Source organism: Erithacus rubecula (genome assembly GCF_903797595.1).
Source record: "Erithacus rubecula genome assembly, chromosome: 2".
NCBI classification, from domain to species: domain Eukaryota; kingdom Metazoa; phylum Chordata; class Aves; order Passeriformes; family Muscicapidae; genus Erithacus; species Erithacus rubecula.
The window spans coordinates 55,568,592-55,588,434 of NC_136685.1; the positions used below are offsets into that span (position 1 = coordinate 55,568,592).

General features: G+C 42.6%; 2 protein-coding genes across 5 annotated transcripts in view; both read left to right on the forward strand.

The window, feature by feature from the left end:
• PLEKHG1 (pleckstrin homology and RhoGEF domain containing G1) overlaps positions 1-7,571 on the forward strand; it is a 122,364-nt gene extending 114,793 nt beyond the window's left edge. For all 3 annotated transcript variants that reach the window (XM_079299277.1, XM_079299276.1, XM_079299278.1), the window contains 4 exons: positions 114-332; positions 1,434-1,535; positions 2,351-4,019; positions 4,972-7,571. In XM_079299277.1, coding sequence (XP_079155403.1) covers positions 114-332; positions 1,434-1,535; positions 2,351-4,019; positions 4,972-6,077 — 3,096 coding nt within the window. In that variant the 3' untranslated portion in view covers positions 6,078-7,571. The remainder of the gene's footprint in view (positions 1-113; positions 333-1,433; positions 1,536-2,350; positions 4,020-4,971) is intronic.
• A 732-nt stretch (positions 7,572-8,303) lies between these two features.
• Positions 8,304-19,843, forward strand: part of MTHFD1L (methylenetetrahydrofolate dehydrogenase (NADP+ dependent) 1 like) — a 137,322-nt gene continuing 125,782 nt past the window's right edge. The window contains exons 1-7 of one of the 2 annotated variants that reach the window (XR_013773499.1): positions 8,304-8,554; positions 9,667-9,751; positions 12,432-12,482; positions 12,560-12,613; positions 15,156-15,280; positions 16,347-16,441; positions 17,342-17,466. Coding sequence is in view for 1 of the 2 variants with exons in the window: in XM_079299279.1 (XP_079155405.1) it covers positions 8,433-8,554; positions 9,667-9,751; positions 12,432-12,482; positions 12,560-12,613; positions 15,156-15,280; positions 16,347-16,441; positions 17,342-17,466 (657 nt within the window). In the remaining variant the exon portion in view is untranslated. The remainder of the gene's footprint in view (positions 8,555-9,666; positions 9,752-12,431; positions 12,483-12,559; positions 12,614-15,155; positions 15,281-16,346; positions 16,442-17,341; positions 17,467-19,843) is intronic. The other variant, XM_079299279.1, reaches the window with a different exon arrangement.

A 19,843-nucleotide genomic window follows, 5' to 3' on the forward strand; every position in this document is an offset into this window, starting at 1 on the left:
CTAATTGACTGTAGGTTAAATGTTACCTGTGAGTCTGATGTGAGAGGATCTTATTAAAATACAGAATCGATATAAACTTCTAATCAAAGTTTCATTATTTTTTTTTTTTTAAGCGGATGGGCATTGAAGGAGCCCTATTATCTCAAGCCACCAAACTGGGATCAAGTGAAGCCCTGCTGAATTCTAGGAAGAAGGTTTCACTGGAATCCAGTGGGCTGGAGAGCCAGTTTCAAGAGTCTATTGAGCCAGCCTACAGTAGTGATCACGATGAAACTCTTCAGATTTCTGCAACGGAACAGATTGATGCTGATGATGAAGAAGAGTCTGAGCAGGTAGGAAAAAGGGGGAAAAATAAAACTATTTTTCCCTGGGGAGAATGGAAGAAGGTTTAAAATTATATGTAAAACAGGCAGGAATGCATTGCAAGTGTTTACAACTTTCTCTCCTTAGAAATATTTTTATTTAGCTTCACACAATACTCACTTGCATTTTAACAGAGAAGATGTAAAAGCCCCCACACAAAGAGAGAAATTCCCACTACTTGAATTTCACTTAGTCCTTTCAGTCCTCCAACCTAGTTCTTACAGAAAGGTTTTATCTATTGTACACAACTGGCTTTTCCTTGCTTCTTCAGCTGATGCCCTGAAAAAGCCTTTTTAGGCCTCATGCAGAGACAGTGCCTTCAAGGACCTGAATATTAAGTTAAGATTCAAGCACTGCTGCATGTGATGGGATGTTTCTTGACCTGTGAGCCTCTGGCAGTAGCTATGAAAATATGAATTTGAATATGAGAAGTTTTGAGTAGGTTTTCTGAAATTGAGTCTCTGTCTCTTACTACTGTACAGATGGCAGTTTTTCTTACTCATTATGATGTTTCCACACATATGTAGTACCTCTGAAAGACCAAAAATCCAACTTTGATATGTGGCTGTATTAAAGAATTTACATTTTCAGTTTCTTTGTTTTAGTTGATACTGAGGCCATATCCTTGTGTGGTTCATTTATTTTGTGAATTACCTGAAACCAGTTACTGAAATTATTTTTGAAGCTGACTGCATTTCCTCTTTGAAATTACACTATTTACATTATAAATATTTGGCAAAATAGTATATTGTACCAGTGTAGTGCAGTGTCTTGTAATTCTCTCTCTTGCCAACATAAGTAAGAATGAAAGAATGAGTAAGCACAAAAAGTACCATCAAAAATTGATACTATTAGCTTAGTGGTTACTACTAACCACTGTGGCAATGACACTTTACAGGTTTTTATAAACTCTGAATAATTCTTGTGGCAGTGCTGTCGACTCATAAGCTGTTTCATCTCCCAGTGAAGGTCCCTGACCTGTTCTAGCTCCTTATTATTCCTCTGAACTCAACTGTACAAAGAACTGTAGTTTTTCTTACTCCTCCTTTTTTTTTTCTTTAAAATCACAGCAAAACTCACTGCAGAAATCAAAAGGAGGAAGAAAAAGACTTAACAGTCAAGCTGCTGAAAATGTTGAAAAACGGAGAAGTCTCAATCTCAATAAATGTGAGGTAAGTCATTATTAATTTTTATTTCTATTTTGCTATGCATCATAGGTATGTCAAAGAAATCTGTATTCCCTAGGTTGGCAGATATGTCATCTTCTATTTATGTCATGTATCAATGTTCATATCATTACAATATTCATATCTGTGACAAAAGACTCTTTCTTTTGGGGGTTGGGAAAAACAAGTAACTAAGCAAACCATTTAGCATTAACTGAAGACAAAAGGAATTATCTTTCTGTCTCTCCCCCAAACTCTGACCAGCAATATCTAAAGCATCCTTTATGTTGGCATTAGTGAGCACGTGGCCTTGCTGTAAATTAGATCTGGATGAAAACTTACACTAAAAAGAAAAAGAAATTTTCAGTGGCATGTGCTAGAGAGCATAAGATTCCTTTCTGCTAGGGTTATAGGCAAGGAAAAGAGAAGAACAAAACTTTTGGCACAAGCCCAGAGTCAGATTAGCTTAATCCAACTGTGAAATGCAGAGTTAGCATAAAAGGTTTAATCTAACTCCTGCCAAACAAATTTGCCTTTAATTACTCATGCATTAACATAAGCTACTGTCTTGTATTTGAAGTAAGATGTTACTGAACACCAAGCGTGAACTCTGAGCCATGGTAAGGATTAGGAGGCAAAGTAGTCTGGCACTGCCAGCTTGGCTCCCTCAGTCTCTGCTGAGAGAGAGCATGTGTCCTGCCCATCTCCACATGAGTCTGCTGCAGGACACCCTGGTGCTATGGCAGTCCTGTGAAAAGAGGGAATTGCTGTATTATTACAGGGATATGCTAATGTTACCTGCAAATTTAAAATCTCCACAGAGCTCCAAGGACCCTTCAGATGAAGAATCAATGCAGTTGAATACTGACCTCCCATTCTCCTGCACAGCTAGACAGCCCCAGTCTCCTAGACAATTCAGCACACCCCAGAGCAACTCTCTGATCATGAATATCCTGGGGGGAGGTACCTCTGTCAGAAACATCTGGACAGACCATCAGATCAGGCAGGCATTGTTCCCCAGCCGGCGCCCACCTTACGAGAACGAAGATGATGAAGACGATTACCAGATGTTTGTGCCTTCAGTGTCTACATCCAACACAAGTTCAGCTCCTGGTGGAGAAAGGAGGAGTTCTTCTGGGCGTCCATGCAGCTGGCACTTGGGGCAGGCATGTCAAAATGAGACTTCCAGTCCCACTCGACACAAAATTGTTAGACGGGCCAGCAGTGCTGGGGAAAGCAACTCGTGTGCAGCCAGCTCCAGGTATAAAACAGGGGAGCGTGGGTCTCGGAGGGAAGTGAAGGCAGCGGAGGGGAGCAGCAGGAATGCGTATCCTGAATCTTCAGAGGAGCTGACTATCGATGATATTGAACATGTTTATGATAATATAAGCTATGAAGACTTAAAGCTGATGGGTCTGACAAGAAGGGAGGAGACACGCCATGGTCCCCAGAGATCAGCTAGAGACTCTCTGTATGAGGCTGAAAACAAAAGCAGCTCAGATTCAACTGCCAAAAAGAAAACAGCAAATCAAAAGAGGACCTACATTCATGCTAGTAGGGAGGAGATGCTACTCAGTAAAGAAGCACCAACTTCAAGTATGGATGAGCTCAGAATTGTTGAAGACAACATCTATGACACCATACGGCTTCCAGAAACATCTCTGTTGAATTTTAAATGTGACCCCTTAAAACCCTCTAAAAGGAGGAGCTTTTTGGAAAAAGACTTCGCCTATTGTGACAGTCTACGACATTTTGTTTCCGAGGAGAGTCTCCAGTTCAGTGAAGATGAAAGTCCTTACCATCATGTTCCCATTGACAATGACTATTTGAGCTTAGTAGATAGTTCCTCCAACTCTGACTCGCTGTCGCATAAGTCTGTGGCAGATAAACTCTCAGAAGAAGTAGATGAGATTTGGAATGACCTAGAGAACTATATCAAGAAAAATGAGGAAAAGACAAGGGACCGTGTCCTTGCAGCCTTTCCTGTTTGTAAGGATGACATGCAGGAAAGGCTACATGCTGGCAGCACACCTGAACTGAGTAAAGATGTAGAGTACTCACTGTCTACTCTTTCTCTGCCAGAAACTCCTATTTTCCCTAAAACTGTGAAGCCCAGGGCTGCCACCATAAGTGAGGCTAATCTCAGGCTTGAAGACACTACACCATGCAAGGAGAACTCTTTTATGAGTTTGAACAGATCTTCCTTCTCCAGTGAGATGCCTTTTGTAGATAGTCCATATGAGCCTGCCAGTAGTGTTCTGTCCAGCACACCTGCAGAGGGCATGGAAAATGACTTGGCTGTTATGGATAAAACAAGGAACAGAGTTTTTATGATGGCAAGGCAGTACAGTCAAAAAATTAAGAAGGCTAACCAGCTTTTGAAAGTTAAAAGTCCAGAGCAGGAACAGCCAGCTAGCAGACAACAGAAACTGAAACACAAAGATCTTGCTGCTATTCTGGAGGAGAAGAAACAAGGAGGTCCTGCTATTGGTATGTTAAAAACATTTCTGTACAAATACATTTCTTTAGTAACTTTCAGTGAACTTTGAGTTCTGAACAGGAAGATTATAAATTTTTCTCACCTTGGTCTTTGAGTATCAAGGTCGTATTTTCTGTTACAACTGAAATTAATTTTCTGTGCTTTAACATGAATGGTCCTTTATATCTCATTTCTTGTTACTTAATAACTTTAGGGGGAGATAGAGGGACAATATCAAGAAAGAGCAATTCAGCTGGGGCTGGAAGTAGAAATCATGCCTGAAGTACAATTGGCATCCCCACAGAAAATCAGTTATTTCCTTTAATAGTGTGATCTTGAGACTTTGACTAAACCAGTGTCTTTTCAAGTCAGTCTGCCTTCTAACAAGTCACATACATTTGCTCTGGAACATTCAGAATCATACCCATGAGCATAAGGAATATGGTCAGATAAGAAAGAGCTGATAATCTTTCTATCAGCTAATGAATGTGCAAAGTCATGGATATGCAACAGCTCTGGAACTATTTTCTTCCATGATCAATTGAAACAAATGGAAGATGTGGACCCAGAAGACTCCATGCACCAGAGTGCCATTCTTGCCTTCTTGTGATATTTAAAAGTCCCTATATGTCTTATTTACTAGGCAATTTCTAGAATGTTCTTTTCCATTTTAACATGGAACTAGCAGCGTATTATTGGAACCATGTGCTGCATCGTGTCCTACATGACTGCTCGCTGTAGAAGATACTTTATGCTTCTTTTCCTCAACAAAGTGTACTGAAACATGATGCAGAGGCCTTTCCAGCCTCCAATGTTTCATGTTACTTTGCAGAGGCCAATTTTATTGACACTACAGAAAGTTCTTCTCTACTGATACTAAGCACTTTGAGATTTTTAGATTTTCACATGATTCACTGAAATGGGTTTCTTGTCTCTGCTAAGTTAATTCTCTCTTCTTTCTAGGTGCCAGAATAGCTGAATATTCCCAGCTTTATGACCAAATTGTCTTCAGAGACAGTACTCCTAAGGTCCAAAAGGAAGCTGGGGCCCCTCCTCAGGAGCCATCAGCTGGGAGGTTTTCCACACCCATGGCCACATGTCCTCCCTGTTCCCAGCCTGCCAGTGAATGCTCAAAAGCAGAAGATTGGCTTTTGCATTCTACGTACAGTAATGGTGAGCTGGCAGACTTCTCTCCATGGTCTGAACCCCAGGACTCAAAGTCCAAGAACTCATATACAGAATCTGGTACAAAAATCAGTTCAAAGCAGTTGTTATCAGCTGGCTCGGTGCCTTCCCTTCAGATTTCCAACCGTTTGCATGTCCCAGCGCAGAGATGGAGTGCCATTATCAGCCAACCAAACAAAGAAAACTTGCATCAAGATCATGTCTACAACTCGCTGGGGAGGAGAGTGAGCAGTGTAAAACCACAGGCATACAGCAGGTCACAGTCCTCGTCCTCAATAGTGGTCAACAGGTCTGGAGAATCGATTGTATATAATAACGAAATTGATAAGAAAAGGCTCCATTTGAATAGGAACTTTCGGTTCAACAGCCATCAAACTCCTGGAATTGCTTCAGGATGTACAGGGCTGGAGATGAGAAAGCAGGTCCCTGAAAACTATTCAGATATGATTCTGCAGGATTCTCAAAAGGTCCTGAGAGTGAACAGAGCATCCCCTCTGACGGCACAGATGGCCACTCAGAACTATTTTTCAAATTTCAAAGATTCTGAAGAAGGAGAAGGGGATGATGATGATGACTATGTTGAAATAAAGTCTGAGGATGAGGGATCTGACTTGGAGACTTCTCAGAACCAAACAAGGAAATCAGATCCTAAACTGCGTAACACAGATGCTGTTCCTTCTGAAATGTTCTGTGGCAAAACTGTCTCCTGCACTCCTGCAAAGTCTGCCAGCAGCAAACATGCACTTACCCCCTATCTGACTGCATACAGTGATTCAGATAAACTGAACGACTACCTGTGGAGAGTACCATCTCCTAATCAGCAGAATATTGTCCAGTCTTTAAGGGAAAAGTTTCAGTGTCTCAGTTCAAGTAGCTTTGCTTGATGCTTTCAATAATTTCTAGTGTTGCCTTATCATCACAGAGTATCTACTAGGACAATCAGTACTGGCATCATGTATTTCCATAATATTACACTATCAGGCATTGTATTGCAATAATGTTGTAAATAGATGCAAAAAGGTATCTTTTGGAAATGGTTTGGAATCCTGGATGTGAAAAAGGGCACATGTGCACTGTCTAGGGTCTCTCTGTAGGGCATGTGATCTTCTCATCTCCTACTGAACCTTCACACCTCTTCCTTTCTTAAGTGTGATGCCCCCTGATTCTTGCCATCAAACCAGGTGTGATGCCATTTGATTCTTAAACCATTTTATCATTTGGAAACTTTAGTATTTAGACTTTCCAGTTGGTGTCCAGCGTTCTGCATCCAAAATACCTGTGTGATTACTCTGCTTGCATACAGGAGCATTTAGCTGGGCCTGCTGCTCCTGTGACTGTGCAGATTTCTGAGCAGGGTTCTGGTGATTACACCAACAGGCTATGTGTGCAATTGCACGTGCTTTTTTGCACATTAGCTTTCATCAGACAGATTCCAAGTGTGTGGGACCAGTGCATACGCTACATTATTTTAGAGCAAGCTTCTTACATTTTAAAGAAAATCTAGTCCTAGTACTTGTGCCAGGTTGATGGCTCTGTCTGAAGCCTCTTCTACTTTCTGGAACTGCATAGGAGGCAGAAGACCGGCAGTGGAGGCTTTTTATGAGAACCTGTGGATGTGACACAGTCCTTGCCTGGGGAAGGGTTTTGGCATTAGAAGGGGAGCTGCACTGCTTGTCAAGAGGGCTAGAACCTTTTTGGTACCTCCAGTGATGGTGGTGTTTGTGACACACGAACAAAATCTGAGCATTTTGTATCTCAGCACCCAGCAGTCGAAAGCTGCTGTGTAGAGTTTGAGACACAGCTGTGTTACACACAGTGACCTGCTGGGCATTTGTTCAAGTCCCAGTGTCAGTAACCCTGTGAGAGAATGAGGCTTGCCCAGATTCTTAGGTGAGATACTAATGGGGGGCACGTTTGGCCCATAGGGCAGTTCAGTGAGACTGCTGGTTGAGTGACAAGCTGCAGTCCCTAGGGCATGCATCTCCTGTAGCAGGAAGTGAGCCTTCCTGAGAGAGACAGGTAAAAGATATATTTTGTAAATCAGTCAGGGCTGACTCTAATCCAGTTTATGTACAATAAAAAAGTAGCTTAAAAATAAGAATACATTCCATTCTTTTGCAAATAATGTATAGAATAAATGCTGTCGTTTAGAGCAAGGACAGGCTTTCCAATATCACGTACACTTAACTCCCCTTCATCATCTTTGTTGCACAGCTTTGGATTCTGTTACTTGAAAACATTGTACTGAAAGGAAAGCCCAGATATATCTACACTGATCATCTTGTGTGACTGTTGTTCTTTTTTGGTGCTTACATTTTTCAGATTACATGGATAAAGCCAGTACCGAGTTAAACATATCAATAAACAAAGGAATTTCATTGAAATACTATTTTTACTAACCATGTATCACTCCCCTCAGTTACAGAGCACTGTACTTCCAGAATGATTATTTACTACATTGGTTACCATGAGGAAAACCTGAAGTCATCAGTGTACAGCTAATTACTTGTAGACTAAGATTTGAGGACTTGAATTTATTAGAACTGACTAAATTATTTACCACATGTATCTTGCATTGGCTAGGAATTGTTATTTTGAGCGCTGGTTGGTCATGGTACTTACTAGCTCGTACCACAGGAATACTTGTTCCAGTCAGCACATCCCCTGTGATAGGACCCGTATCTATCTAGTAAAATCCGACTGAGAAATAGTGTTGTACATATTTAAGACGCCGAAGTGTAGCAGAGCCCATATTTATTTAATATAGCTTGTAAAGTATTGTAAATATGGATAGAAGATAAATTTGTGGGCGCATATCTAGATTTGTTTTAACGGCATTAGGAAATGTTTAACTCGCATCTCATGCAATCAGTGGAGGCGGGAGGGAGGGACAACCAACCAACCAACCAACCAGAAAAAGGGACTTCTACTAGTATTGTAACTTCTCCCAGGGACCATTTCATACTATTTTTAATAAACGTTGAGTATGCAAAAGCTTTGGGTGCTTTTCATTGCGGTGGGCGGACGAAGGAAGTTAGTGGCTTCTGCATGTCGGAGCTGATGTTTGGGGCGATTGGGCTGGGGATTTCTTCTAGCGGGAGAAGAGGCGGAAGCGAGAGCGGGGGAGCGGCGGGGCGGGGAGCGGGCAGGCGGCGCTCCATCGCTCCCGCCCCCCGGCCGCGTCCCTGCCCGTGCCCGGCTCCGCGGGCACACAGAGCTCCCCGAGGCGGCGGCGGAGGATGAGCGCGATGCTGCGGCGCTGCCTGGCCCCGGCGCTGGCCCCGGCGCTGCCCCGGGCGCTGCTGCCGGCGCGCCGCGGGCTGAGCGCGCTGCAGCCCCGGGCCAGCGGCGCGGCCGCCCGGTAAGAGGCGCACGTGGGGCGGCAGCGCCGGCTGATGCAACCGGGGCTGCGGTGGTGTGGGCAGCTCGGAGGAGGGGTGAGCCGGGCTGGGCGGTGCGCGGGGCTGGTTGCTGAGCGGGCTGTCTGGGGGACCTCGCAGTAAGATGCCTCGCATCCCCCAGACCCGCTGGCGGGTTTGGTTTTGGTGGCGTTTTGAGAGCGGGCAGAGCTGCCGTCATGTGGCGGTGGCTCAGGTGAGAAGGTGCGCAGGTGTGTGCCTGGAAAAACGTGTCCCCGGTCGGCCCCCACCTCCCCGTCCCGATTCGGCCTGGGACGGGATAGTTTGCAGCGGCATTGAATTGAGCTGGTCACTGCCTTCTGCAAGGGTAGGAGCTATCAAAAATCACTCCGGGCTGTTCTCTGTTTGTCTTCCTTGCTATGGGGGACAGACAGACATATTTCAGGGGGTCTCCTCTTTGCCCGATTGGCTAAGTATCATCTGCACACACAGAAGGTAACAGAGGAGAGCTGGCTGCCGCTTACCCAGAATGTTTTTCCCCAGAAAGCATTCCCAGTGCCTGGCTGTCACTGTTTTTTCCAATAAGCGCCGTGGCAAACAGAGCTGCCTTGTCTCCCTTCTGCCAGTGGTTTTGAAAGGCGTGCATGCAAGTGGCTGGTCTGCTGCTCATGGGGCTGGCATAGCCTGTGTTAAGCCGTGGCAGCCCCAGCTGTAAAGACTTTTGCATCTGCCACTGCCCTGGCCAAGGCTATGGAAACAGGCGACCCACCTGACCCAAGAGCTGATCAGACAGCTCAGGGGGTCATTCCTGCTGCACTTTCCATGGTGGGGCTGGACAAGCCTTCTCATGAAGTAGCACAGCCTAGCTATAAAGTCTTGGGCATGTCAGAGCGATGCCCCACATACCTATTTGGAAAAAAAAAATGGCCTGTTAAGATTTTCTGTACCTACCTGCTGAACAGCAGCTCTCACCGTTCACATCCAGCCATAATTTTGGAGATTAAAAACGTACGTGCCCGAGCATTTCTGTTGTATCATTGACTGATGTTGAGTTCTGCCAACTAATGTTAGGAGGATTTCCTTTTTTAAAGATTTGCTTGTCACTGTGTTGCAGCAGAGTCACCGAGAATGCAAAGAATTCCTTGGCCTCTCTTAAGAGAGAAAACCCTCGGCTTGAGCCAACGCTTGCCATTATTCAGGTAAAGTATGTCTGCACTCACTGGCTGTGAGAGATCTCCTTTGGTACCATTACTTGCCTGAAACTTCAGAAGCACACCATGCAGAAATTAATTCTAATCCTTTTTTTGTAAAGAATATTGCCTGCTTTATTATAAAGCTAAGCAATAGGATGTGGTAGTTCCACCAGATGGTAGATTTCCCTTCTTCAGGCCTGAAATAGTCAAACTTCAGACTGGGAAAGCTTTGCAAAGGAAAGGAACAGTTTTATCCCTTCTTCCTTTTGCTAAAGTAGTTTTCCTCAATTTAAGTATGGATCACTTTTTCTCACAGCTTGTCTAAGTTGATTAACTTAATAGCTGAATTAAAGTAGTGTTCTCAAACCTTTATTTACCTTGAAGCTTTTTTCGCAATCCTGAGCAAAGTGCTCATGTGCCTGAAAATGTGGGCCTTCCATCACTTCCCACTCCTGAGATAATGCTGGAATTGATAAAAGGCTGGGTTACTTTGTGTCAGCCATGCTACCTTTGGGTAGCTACAGCTTGTCAATGTCTTCCTGCTCTTCTGAGGAGTGGAAAACCACACCAGGAAGTCCCAGTCAGCTCAGAAGGGTCTGTGTGAAATAAGTGCCTTGTGTGAAGTGTCAGCATCCTGTAGAATTAGCAGCTCTTCTTGATGTGAAGGAATCTTGCAGTAATTGAGAACTATTGTTTTCCTAATGCTGTGAAGAGCTTTCCATTCTGCTCAGGGTGCCATTTTTGATAGGCAATCATAATCAGAGATGAGGATTGCTATCCCTGCAAAGCTGAAATATGTTTGTCCTTAGATTTCTTAAGGTTTGAAATGTTTTGACAGGATAAACAGGAATGTTTATCATTCAGAGGAGACCGAGAACCAAAAATGTTACTGTCTTGTTTCCTAGGATGGTGGTATTGGTTTTGAGTGGGCACACACTGAAACTCTGACCCAGTAGGTTTTAAGTTTAAAACCCATCTGTAAGTATTTTTTATGTACTGATAGTAAATCTAAGTAATGCAGCAACAGCTTTATTTCAGAAGGTCTTCTAGTGAGGTTATCTGAACAGGCTGTCTCATCTCTCACCCTCCCTGATAATTGCATTTTCACAGAGCCCTCTAAGGCTAAAACTTAAGGACTCCTAGAAAAGCAGTGACCTGTTTTTCTCACTCCTCTTAGTCTCCATCCAGTTGCACCATGATCTGAACTAGGACTATGATCTGCCCCAGCCCAAGGGGTCTGAAAAGGCTTCCTTTCAAACACATTTGTCTCCTGGAACTGGTTTTCTGCATGGCTACATGCATGTTCTATGCTGGTACAATGGAAGGGATGTCCCTCTTGTCCCTGTTTACCCCACTTGGTCTGCCTCATGAGGTGGCTGTAGGAACATGTAGATCCTTCTGGGTAAAATTCACCCAAACTGTTCTCCAGCTGTCCAGTCACTCTAGCTCTGGTCTCTGCTCTGAAGCAGAGCCCATTTTAAATGTGCATTTGTTGGTGCAAAGAAAACTTGCTTTGGTCTACAGATATTCTTGTGATGCACTGCCCTATCAGTAATTTGGGCAGAGCCTTAAGGTTTGTGCTGCTCCCCATGTGCCACGTCTGCCCAGAGGAGCAGGGGGAGGGCAGTGAAATTGTCTCCTTTGCCAGTCACTTGTGAGTAATAGTGGTCAGCATGACAGGGCATCCCTTCTTCAGCAGGACTGGGCATGAGGAGTTGCAGATTGAACCTGCAGTGAAATGATTTTATGACTCTTCTTTTCCTCCTGAGTTAACGGAATCTAAATTGATGCCAAAATTGATATTAATGTTAATAAGTGTTACTAGTTGATATGTGTTACTTATTATCCAAGTTGAACCTGGGTTGTAGCTGTGCAACAGCAAAAAATGATTGGTGGGTGCTTCTTAAATTTTTTTTATGCTGAAAAATAAAATAAAGCATCAGGATGCTTAACAGTGGAGCTGTTGCCCTGCAAAGATCAACAAAGCACTACTGGCTCCCCTGCACCTCCTGTCCTGCCCTTGCACTCTGCCAGCCCATGTGCTGAACTCTGACCTCACCTGTGCTGCTCAGGGGGTTTTGATAGGAGCTATTTTAGGGCAAAGACTTTTTGCACTCACACAAGGTAAGTTCACCTGCCAGTGCTGTAGCAACAGGGACATTACAGGGGACAGTGTGGTACCACCACTTGCTCCATCCCAGTTAAACTTCTTGAGCAGTCAGTATGGGGGTACAGTTCCACATTTGCTGTCACAGGGGAGCAGCTGATGAGCTGACCCTAGACCTGTCCCTTCTTGGCACAGTGTGAGCTCTGCACAGTGTCACAGTGTCACTCACCACCAGCTGCCACACTTGGGGAGTGGGATGCTGGTTGTGCAGCGCCAGGAATGCTGGCAGTGCAGGGAAGGAGCTGGGGGATAGAGGGCAAGCCCTCCTTCCCTAACAGGAGTTGCCCTTCCCCATGAAGCCTGTGCTTTTAAATGCTCTTTTTATCACTGCCAGCAGTCTTGAACTATTTGGGATTAACAGGGATGGCCGCCTGCTTCTTTCTTAGATTTGTTTCTTATTAGTTTAGATACATTTAGACACAGGCATTGTCATGTTTCTTGCATAGACATGTACATTAGTGTAGTCATCTTTAAAATGTATTATTTTAAAACTCAGTTACTGTTTTTTTTTTCCCCAAGGCACATAATGACCAGTTGATTCAAGAAACAAACAAGAACTTTGCCAAAGAGGTAAGCTTTAGCTGATACATGTGTTAATAATCATGAGCTACTTGCCTTTGGTAACTTTAAGTCTTTCCTTTTAACAGGTTGGTCTACGTGTTATTCACATCTGTCTTCCTGAAGGCAGCACCAAAAATGAGGTAACTGAAGTACCTGAAAGAGTCTGCCTTTTCAATTTTTGTCATAAACTTTTATTTATTACTGACATTCATTATTATTTTGACTGACTTCTTGTAACTTAAATTAGGCTTATGATTGCCTTGGTTTAAATAGCAAATATAATCCCCTTACTGGCAAGAGTGAGAAAGAAAGAGAATTAATGGGCATGTCTGCTGCTCCCTGGCAAGCTGGGGCAGAATCAATAGAGTAATGTTTTGGTTTTGTGCTTGGTGTTTAAATCCCATACCAGCTCAGGTATCCTGATCTCTTGCAGTTGCTCTTGTGACTGTGCCTGATTGTTGCCCAGATTATTCAGGGAAATTAGAGATTAATTGTGGGGGGGGGGGGGGGGGGGAGTGTTGAATTTGTCTGTTGATCTTTTAATGTTTCAATTATGTATTGAAAAACAAACCTCCACCCCAAATCACTAGAGGCCTGAATTCTTTACCTTGTTGAAGACACAGCACTTAATATCAATTATGTTTTAAATATGGAAAACCATGTGAAAGTTAAACCATTGAAGGAATGTATAGTAAAGGATGGCAGTGTTCCCACGTGTTTGCAAGTTTGATAATCCTGCAGGCTTGTGAGTTCTGTGTACTCCCTTGTTTTTCAGTACACTTTGTTTTTAAAATGTTACTGCCTTGCAGTGTAATCTCAGGAACTGCTTCCAGATTCATTGAAAGGAATTTACTGTGAAGTTTAGTAGATTATGGATAGTCAGCTACCCATTTAAGAAGAGTGGGCTTTTGAAATAAAAAACAAATACACCTTGTTGTTGGTAAATGTGTTTTATCTGTTGAGTAACACAGCAGGAAGTAGGTAAAACATAACTAGGTAATACAAAAGTAGCACTAGGTAAAATACAGAAATAGGTAATAATACTATGCAGCAGTAGTTGCAGTTAGTTTGAAGTAGTATCTTAGAAGTAGTTGAGCTGTGTATTTAAAGAGAAAATTGGGGTGGTTTTGTTATTTGAAGGAAATTACTTCTAATAAATTCATAATGGTTTGCTTAATTTCTTGCTTACTCAATATGACAAGGTTTTGGTCATCTACTAAAATCCTTATCTCAGTTGTCTTCCCTGGTGTGGGAAGGTGGGAGGGATTTCAATACTTTGCACATTTGGGTTTTGCCCTAACTTCCTGTGTACAATAAAGGTAAGTTAATACTACACTACTTTACCCTTAATTAATTAGTTTTAAGTAATTTAAATGCTATGATGATGGAAAGCGGAATTAAAATAAGATGAAATTAAAATGGGAAATCGAATTACTTTCCCAGGAGTCAGAAATACAGCTTGAAGTTTTAATTGCCCTGTAGGCCCTCAGCATTTTGTAGCATATCAAGGTATTTTAAAGAAAAATGCAGATATTTTCATGTCTGTGTACTGGTATATATACTCATCCTTTCTGTGTACCAGTCCTGTTGCTGTCAAGTGCCATAGGACATTAAGAGATGTGCCTGATTTTGCCTCAGTACCAGTGACATGCTTGTGTAATCTGTGTTTAGCATGAAAGTGGTATGTTCTCTTGGTTCAGAGTTGCAACTTACCTAGCTCCTGCCTAATTCCCCTAGCTTAATGTTGATTGAATATCAAGTGTTTGAGTAACAGAGTTCACAATTACAATTAATAGTTTACAAGAAAAGCATTTTAAAAAGGCATGGTATTAGTCAAGGAGAAAAAACTACTTATAATCCTGTTCTGTTGGATGTTAATCCAATTCAGTTATAAAGCTTTATGATGATGGGAGGACATGCTTGCATGACATTTCTCACCTAAAAAAACTTTGACATACTTTGTTCCATTGTATTCTTTCTGGTCACAGCAGAATAGCATGGATCAGCATTACACTTTAGAGAGGAAGGAATCAAGGGTAGGTAGTACAGTCTCAGATATCAGATATGACCAATTATAAACCACTTGAACTTTCATCTAGTTCAGTACTTGAAATTCATAAACTTCTCTGCAGTGCCTTTTCGACATAACAGTTCTTCACAAGGCAATTGCCAGCTCTTAGAATCAGGGTATTTTGAGAAGGAAAATTGATAGCCATATCTTCTGGTGTAATAAAATTAGTTTTTTCTTGCATAATTATTTTTTCAAGTGTAGCAGCTTTTTGTCCCTGTATTTGTCCCATGGTCTGGTTCCATTTTGCACTATGTATTAACCAAGGCTTCCTGCTTTTAAAAGCATCTTCCAAAGCCATTGCAGTGACAAGCTTTTGCTGAGGTTTGGAGTGGTGAAACACAAACTGCTTTGGGCCGCATAATATCACATAATACATGTTTACTTTGCAAGATGTTTAGAATAGAGTCAGGGTGGCTTAATTTGGTAAGCCACTGATAATAAACTGAGTAGAGCAGGTTATTGCTTTTTAATTTAGAATTTGCTGTAATAAGTAAGGGAAGCTGAGGCGGCCATAAAGTAATTGAAAAAAAATTACAGGTTTTACCTCATTCTAATCAGATTCTCCTTTTCTCAGTTGTTCTGATTTTTAATGCTTTTTATTAACTTCCTAGATTGTCGGTGAAATCTTGAGACTTAATGAGGATCCTAATGTGCAAGGCCTTGCTCTTGACCTCCCAGAAAGCTTATATAGCAGTAAGGTACTAAATGCTGTGAAACCAGAGAAGGATGTGGATGGGTAAGTAGAGCACTGAGAAATAATATTAGCAGGCACAAGCCTGATGGCTCTGTTAAATCAGTTTTCCCCTGTGCTTTTCATTAATGGATTCCTCAATGTGTCTAGCTGTGCTATGAGCAGTGATAAAAGATGCCTCTGAATCAATGAGAAGTCTTTTGCTGAAGTAGTTTGGTCATTATCTTTTTTTTTTTTACATAATGTATATTCAGGGCATAGTCCTTTCAAATAAATAAAAAACGAAATCTTGATTTGTTGGTGATACTTAGAGTATTTCAGTACTTCAGTAATACAAGTCACAGAGTACTGTCACAAGAAGGATTAATGGAAAAATTGCAGAGAAGGTTTTAACTTCCTTACAGCACTCTCTCGTGGTGAGAGAGTGAGCTATAATAGTCTGGACCCATTAACACGAGTTTCCAATTGGTGTTGAGTTGTATTGCTCTCTGAAGAGACCACTGGTATAATTTAGGTTTGTGAGTTACCATTTTGCTGCTCATGCAGCCTTCCTGCTCTTAGCTGCAGGCTATTACAATTTTTTTATCCCACTCTCTTTTTTTTTCTTTTTTTTTAAATGCTGGAAAGAAATCTAAAAATCCTGCAAGTTAGTTTCCTTTCCACTATGTGGAATACTGGGGATTGTCTTAGAATGGGAAATTTGTAGCATCTTTCTGTATGGGAGAGAATGGAGTTCAGTGTGGAAACAGCTGGGTTGCCTGCTCCTAAGCCAGTTTGGCTCTGGTCTGACTGCAGCCACTGAAGTGTTTCAGCCCAGTGTGCTGGGGAGCCCGTCGTGACAAGTGAAGAGCTGCCTGTGTGTCCTGGGATTGTGTTGCTCATTCTAACTCAGATCCCTTTCCTGGCCTCTCTTGAGGCTCAGTGTTTGTCTAACTGGGGTGTGGGATGATACAAATTAGCTGCAGTACGTGACTGTCAAAGGATTTGCTTTTGTGGGAGATATTTGCTCTTGGGATTAGCTCATAGCCATGTTATAAGCATTGCTGGGGATTTATGTTGCACGAACTTCTTTTTGTTATTTTGTTAAATTGTCATATTTTTTCCACTGCAGATTATCCAGTGTAAACCTAGGATGTTTGGTACATGGTGATGACTGTCTAGTTCCTCCTACAGTGGGTGCTGTGATGGAGCTTCTTGGAGATATAGGTGAATCCTTCTATTATTATCATTACATTAATTTTAGTGTAACTATTTTACTCTGTTTTAATCCTGACTGGGAGCCAAATATAATCTGACCTTGTTGTGTTTTCTATTTTGTGTTGCTTTCCCACCTAACATGTATTTGTCTCCTGCTATTGAGGAGGACTCCCCCTGCTCAGTGGCATCTGAATTCTGTATTTGCAGATACAGGTCTCAGGCCTACAGATTTTAAGGTATTAGGCAGGGATTATCTGAGGTCTTCAGCAGATCTAATTTCACTGAAGACAGACAAGACATGTGAGTCTTCCAAACAAAAAATACAGGCATCACTTGGGGACTTGACTTGACTGTTTTGATTAGTGTGAGCAGTTAGAGAAACCCAGGTTTGTCTGTAAATTGCTCCTGAGCAAATCTTTTGGTTTGGATTGTGTTGTGTCGGTTCTGACACTGAACTGGCAGATTTAAACAAGCAGGTTTACTGTGTGTGAAGACACTGTTGGTTTAACATAGTGTTTCAGAAGTTGTCTCTCTTGCAGTGATTCATAATTGCTGAAGTGAGGATTTCTGTAGCAGAACTGTGTAGTCAGGAGGTTAAATGCACTTAGTAACTAACGTGAATTAAAAGATTTGTGCAAAATACTGGAAAGCCAAAAAAACAGTATTTGGCTATTTGAATTTAGTCACCAGGAAGCTCCTCAAGACCTGTGGTCTGTATCACTGCTCCACAAGAGCTGCCTTGCTGGCACAGCTGCTGTGCTTGTGCAGGCACACACTGTCCTGTTCTGAGCCCCTTTGCAGCCCCTTCTGCAGAGCTGCAGCCGTGGGTGGCCTGGGGAGAGCTCATGCAGCTGCTGGTGCTTGTGCCCTGCGCTGGGGTGGCTGAATGGCTTCCCTTGTGTCGCACAGGTGGGAGGAAGGTGCTGCTGGTGGGAGTGCGTGGGGCAGAGGCTGCTGCCCTGCAGAGTGTGCTGCAGCGCCAGGGAGCCACCGTCCTCAGCTGCCACTGCAAAGCCCCACAGCTGCAGAGTGAGGTGAGTGCTCTTCTGTCTGCCTGGGCTCGTCCTGCATCCCCACAGTCTGCTCATCCCTGTCAGCTGCCCACCTGACAATCCTGCCCATCGCTGCCATTCCCAAGAGGGAGACTCCTCGTTGCAGTCACAGGTGGCATGGGGGTTGCTGGTAGCCACTGTGGGTAAGGGTCTTTTCTCCATCCTGCTTGCTCAGAAATGGTGCAAACACTGGCCTCCAGCAGAATATTACCTGTAACAGCAGCTGCTCTACCTTCATTATTTTACACCAAGGTCTGTGAGAGAAGGAATCACCAAACAAATGTTTTAGCTCTCCCTTTTGCTTTCTCTCTTTTCTCTTTCTCGTCCTGTGATACTGTCATCTGCCTGAAATTGCTTCCAGGGGGTTTGTATCCTGAAGGGCTGCAGTGCTGGGGACAACTCTTGTGTTGGACAGCCCGTGCCTCAGGGTGGCAGCCGAGGCAAAGCCATGGTGGCCAAACTCTGTGCCGACAGGAGGAGCACACAACTCCAGCGCCTGTGATGGAAAGTTCTCTGGCAAACCCGTGTTTTCACAGCTGTGGATGTTTTTGTCAGGCTTGTCTCAGTGCTGGGCTTTTAAGTGACTGACAGCACTTAGGAAACATATGGCTCTCTGGGAGATGGAGTGCTGTGAACTTGATCCTTGCTGTGTCTCATTGCTCAGTTATTTCTCATTGCTTGGGGTTGTGCTAGTGGGCTTCTCTGGGCTGGATGGGGTGGGTGACATGGTGGCCAGAGGTGTTTCCACTGGTTCACAGCAAAAAATCTGGATTGGGCCCAGCGCTGTCAATAGCTGGAGAGAATTCTGCTTCCTTCCATCCAGATGCTTTCCCATAATCATGCTTTGCTCTTTGGCATTCCCCGTAGCTTACTTCTTGGAGCAGGCCACTGATGGGAAACAGAATGGGAGGCCTAAGTTTGAGGCTTTATGCACTTCAGTCTTCCAGGTTCATTTTAACATTTGGCAGCAAGAGAGTTTGTGCTTCGCCTGCGGGACTAATCAGCAGAGCCCGGGGAAAACCACCTTCCTCTTGCTCACCTGTGAGCCTGGAGCAGCATGTCACCAGCAATCCCAGAGCTGTGCTGAACTGTCTGGATGTCACTCTGATAGTTAACCCTAGCTCCTTGATAAAATCTAATGCATGCAGGGAAAGCTATCCTGTTTCGTATTCCCAGAAGCAGGAGAGTCAGAAACTGAGCACAAGTTTCTAACCAAACAATGAAGTACTGTGGCAACGTGTATTTGAACTATAATGTTGTTAGATAACACGATTAGAGAATTTATATTTTTCTGTTGTTTAAAATGCTGATTATGAGAAATAGCTTTAATGTTCACCAGGTTTTTTCTCTTGATTTGTTTGTTATTTGAATTTCAAATAAGAAAATGAGTTAGTCAATATTTAAGTTTTTCAAAGACTTGAAAGAATCAATTGATGTTTTGTTTTTCCTGTACAATACACTAACTTTTCCTTTGTCTGAGTGGGACAACTCTACAGTGGCAGTATAACCTGTGGTAGCATAATAACTTCATTTAGGAAGTGAGGGATAAACTTGCAAAGAGGATGACTTTTTCACTGGTATGGATGCATTTGTTTTGCAGTATATAAGAGGAAAGGAGAATTTTATCTTAAGGGTAGGGGAATGTTATTTGTTGTAATCCATTGGATAGGCCTATTTGCATTGAAGCACTAATCCTGACCTTAATGATGTAATACCTTTCTCAAGTGGTTACTGCATTACCTTAGACTAGTTCTGCTGATTTGTTCTTCTTTTTAAAAAGGACAGCATAACAACTAGTGTTTCATTTAGAAATTCTTTTAATTTAAATGAGTTACACAACACTAAGTTTGTAGGTTTCTTGGATAAGGTTTTGTATTGCTATGAACTTGTTATTGCTTTGTGCACTTTTGCAAAAATATTTTGAAAATGATCAAGAGGAAGTATGTTTTAGTCCACCTTAGGAAAAGTTTAAAAATATGAGGGTAGCTCTCTTAACAAACAGCATAATGCTATCTTCCATCTGACTTAGTATTCTCCTTTAAAACAAGTCTGTTCTGTCTTATGGCAGGAAAAGGGTATAAAATAAATAATGGTACATTTTCATTTCATTGCTTTGATATGAAATAATGGACACAGTTATAATGTTCTTTTCCCTCCCCACTTCATGTTTTGTTACGTTCAGCAGATTATTAATATTTCTTTTTGTTCCACTTTGGGTTTTCTTGATGAGTTCTCACAGCACAGCTGAGCCTTGTTCTTCAGAACTGTTGAGCTTCCTGGGTTTTCAAATAATTCACAAATGCAAGAAAGCATTTTTGAAGGTTCTGGCACATCTGTGCAAAGTTGTCATGAGGAAACA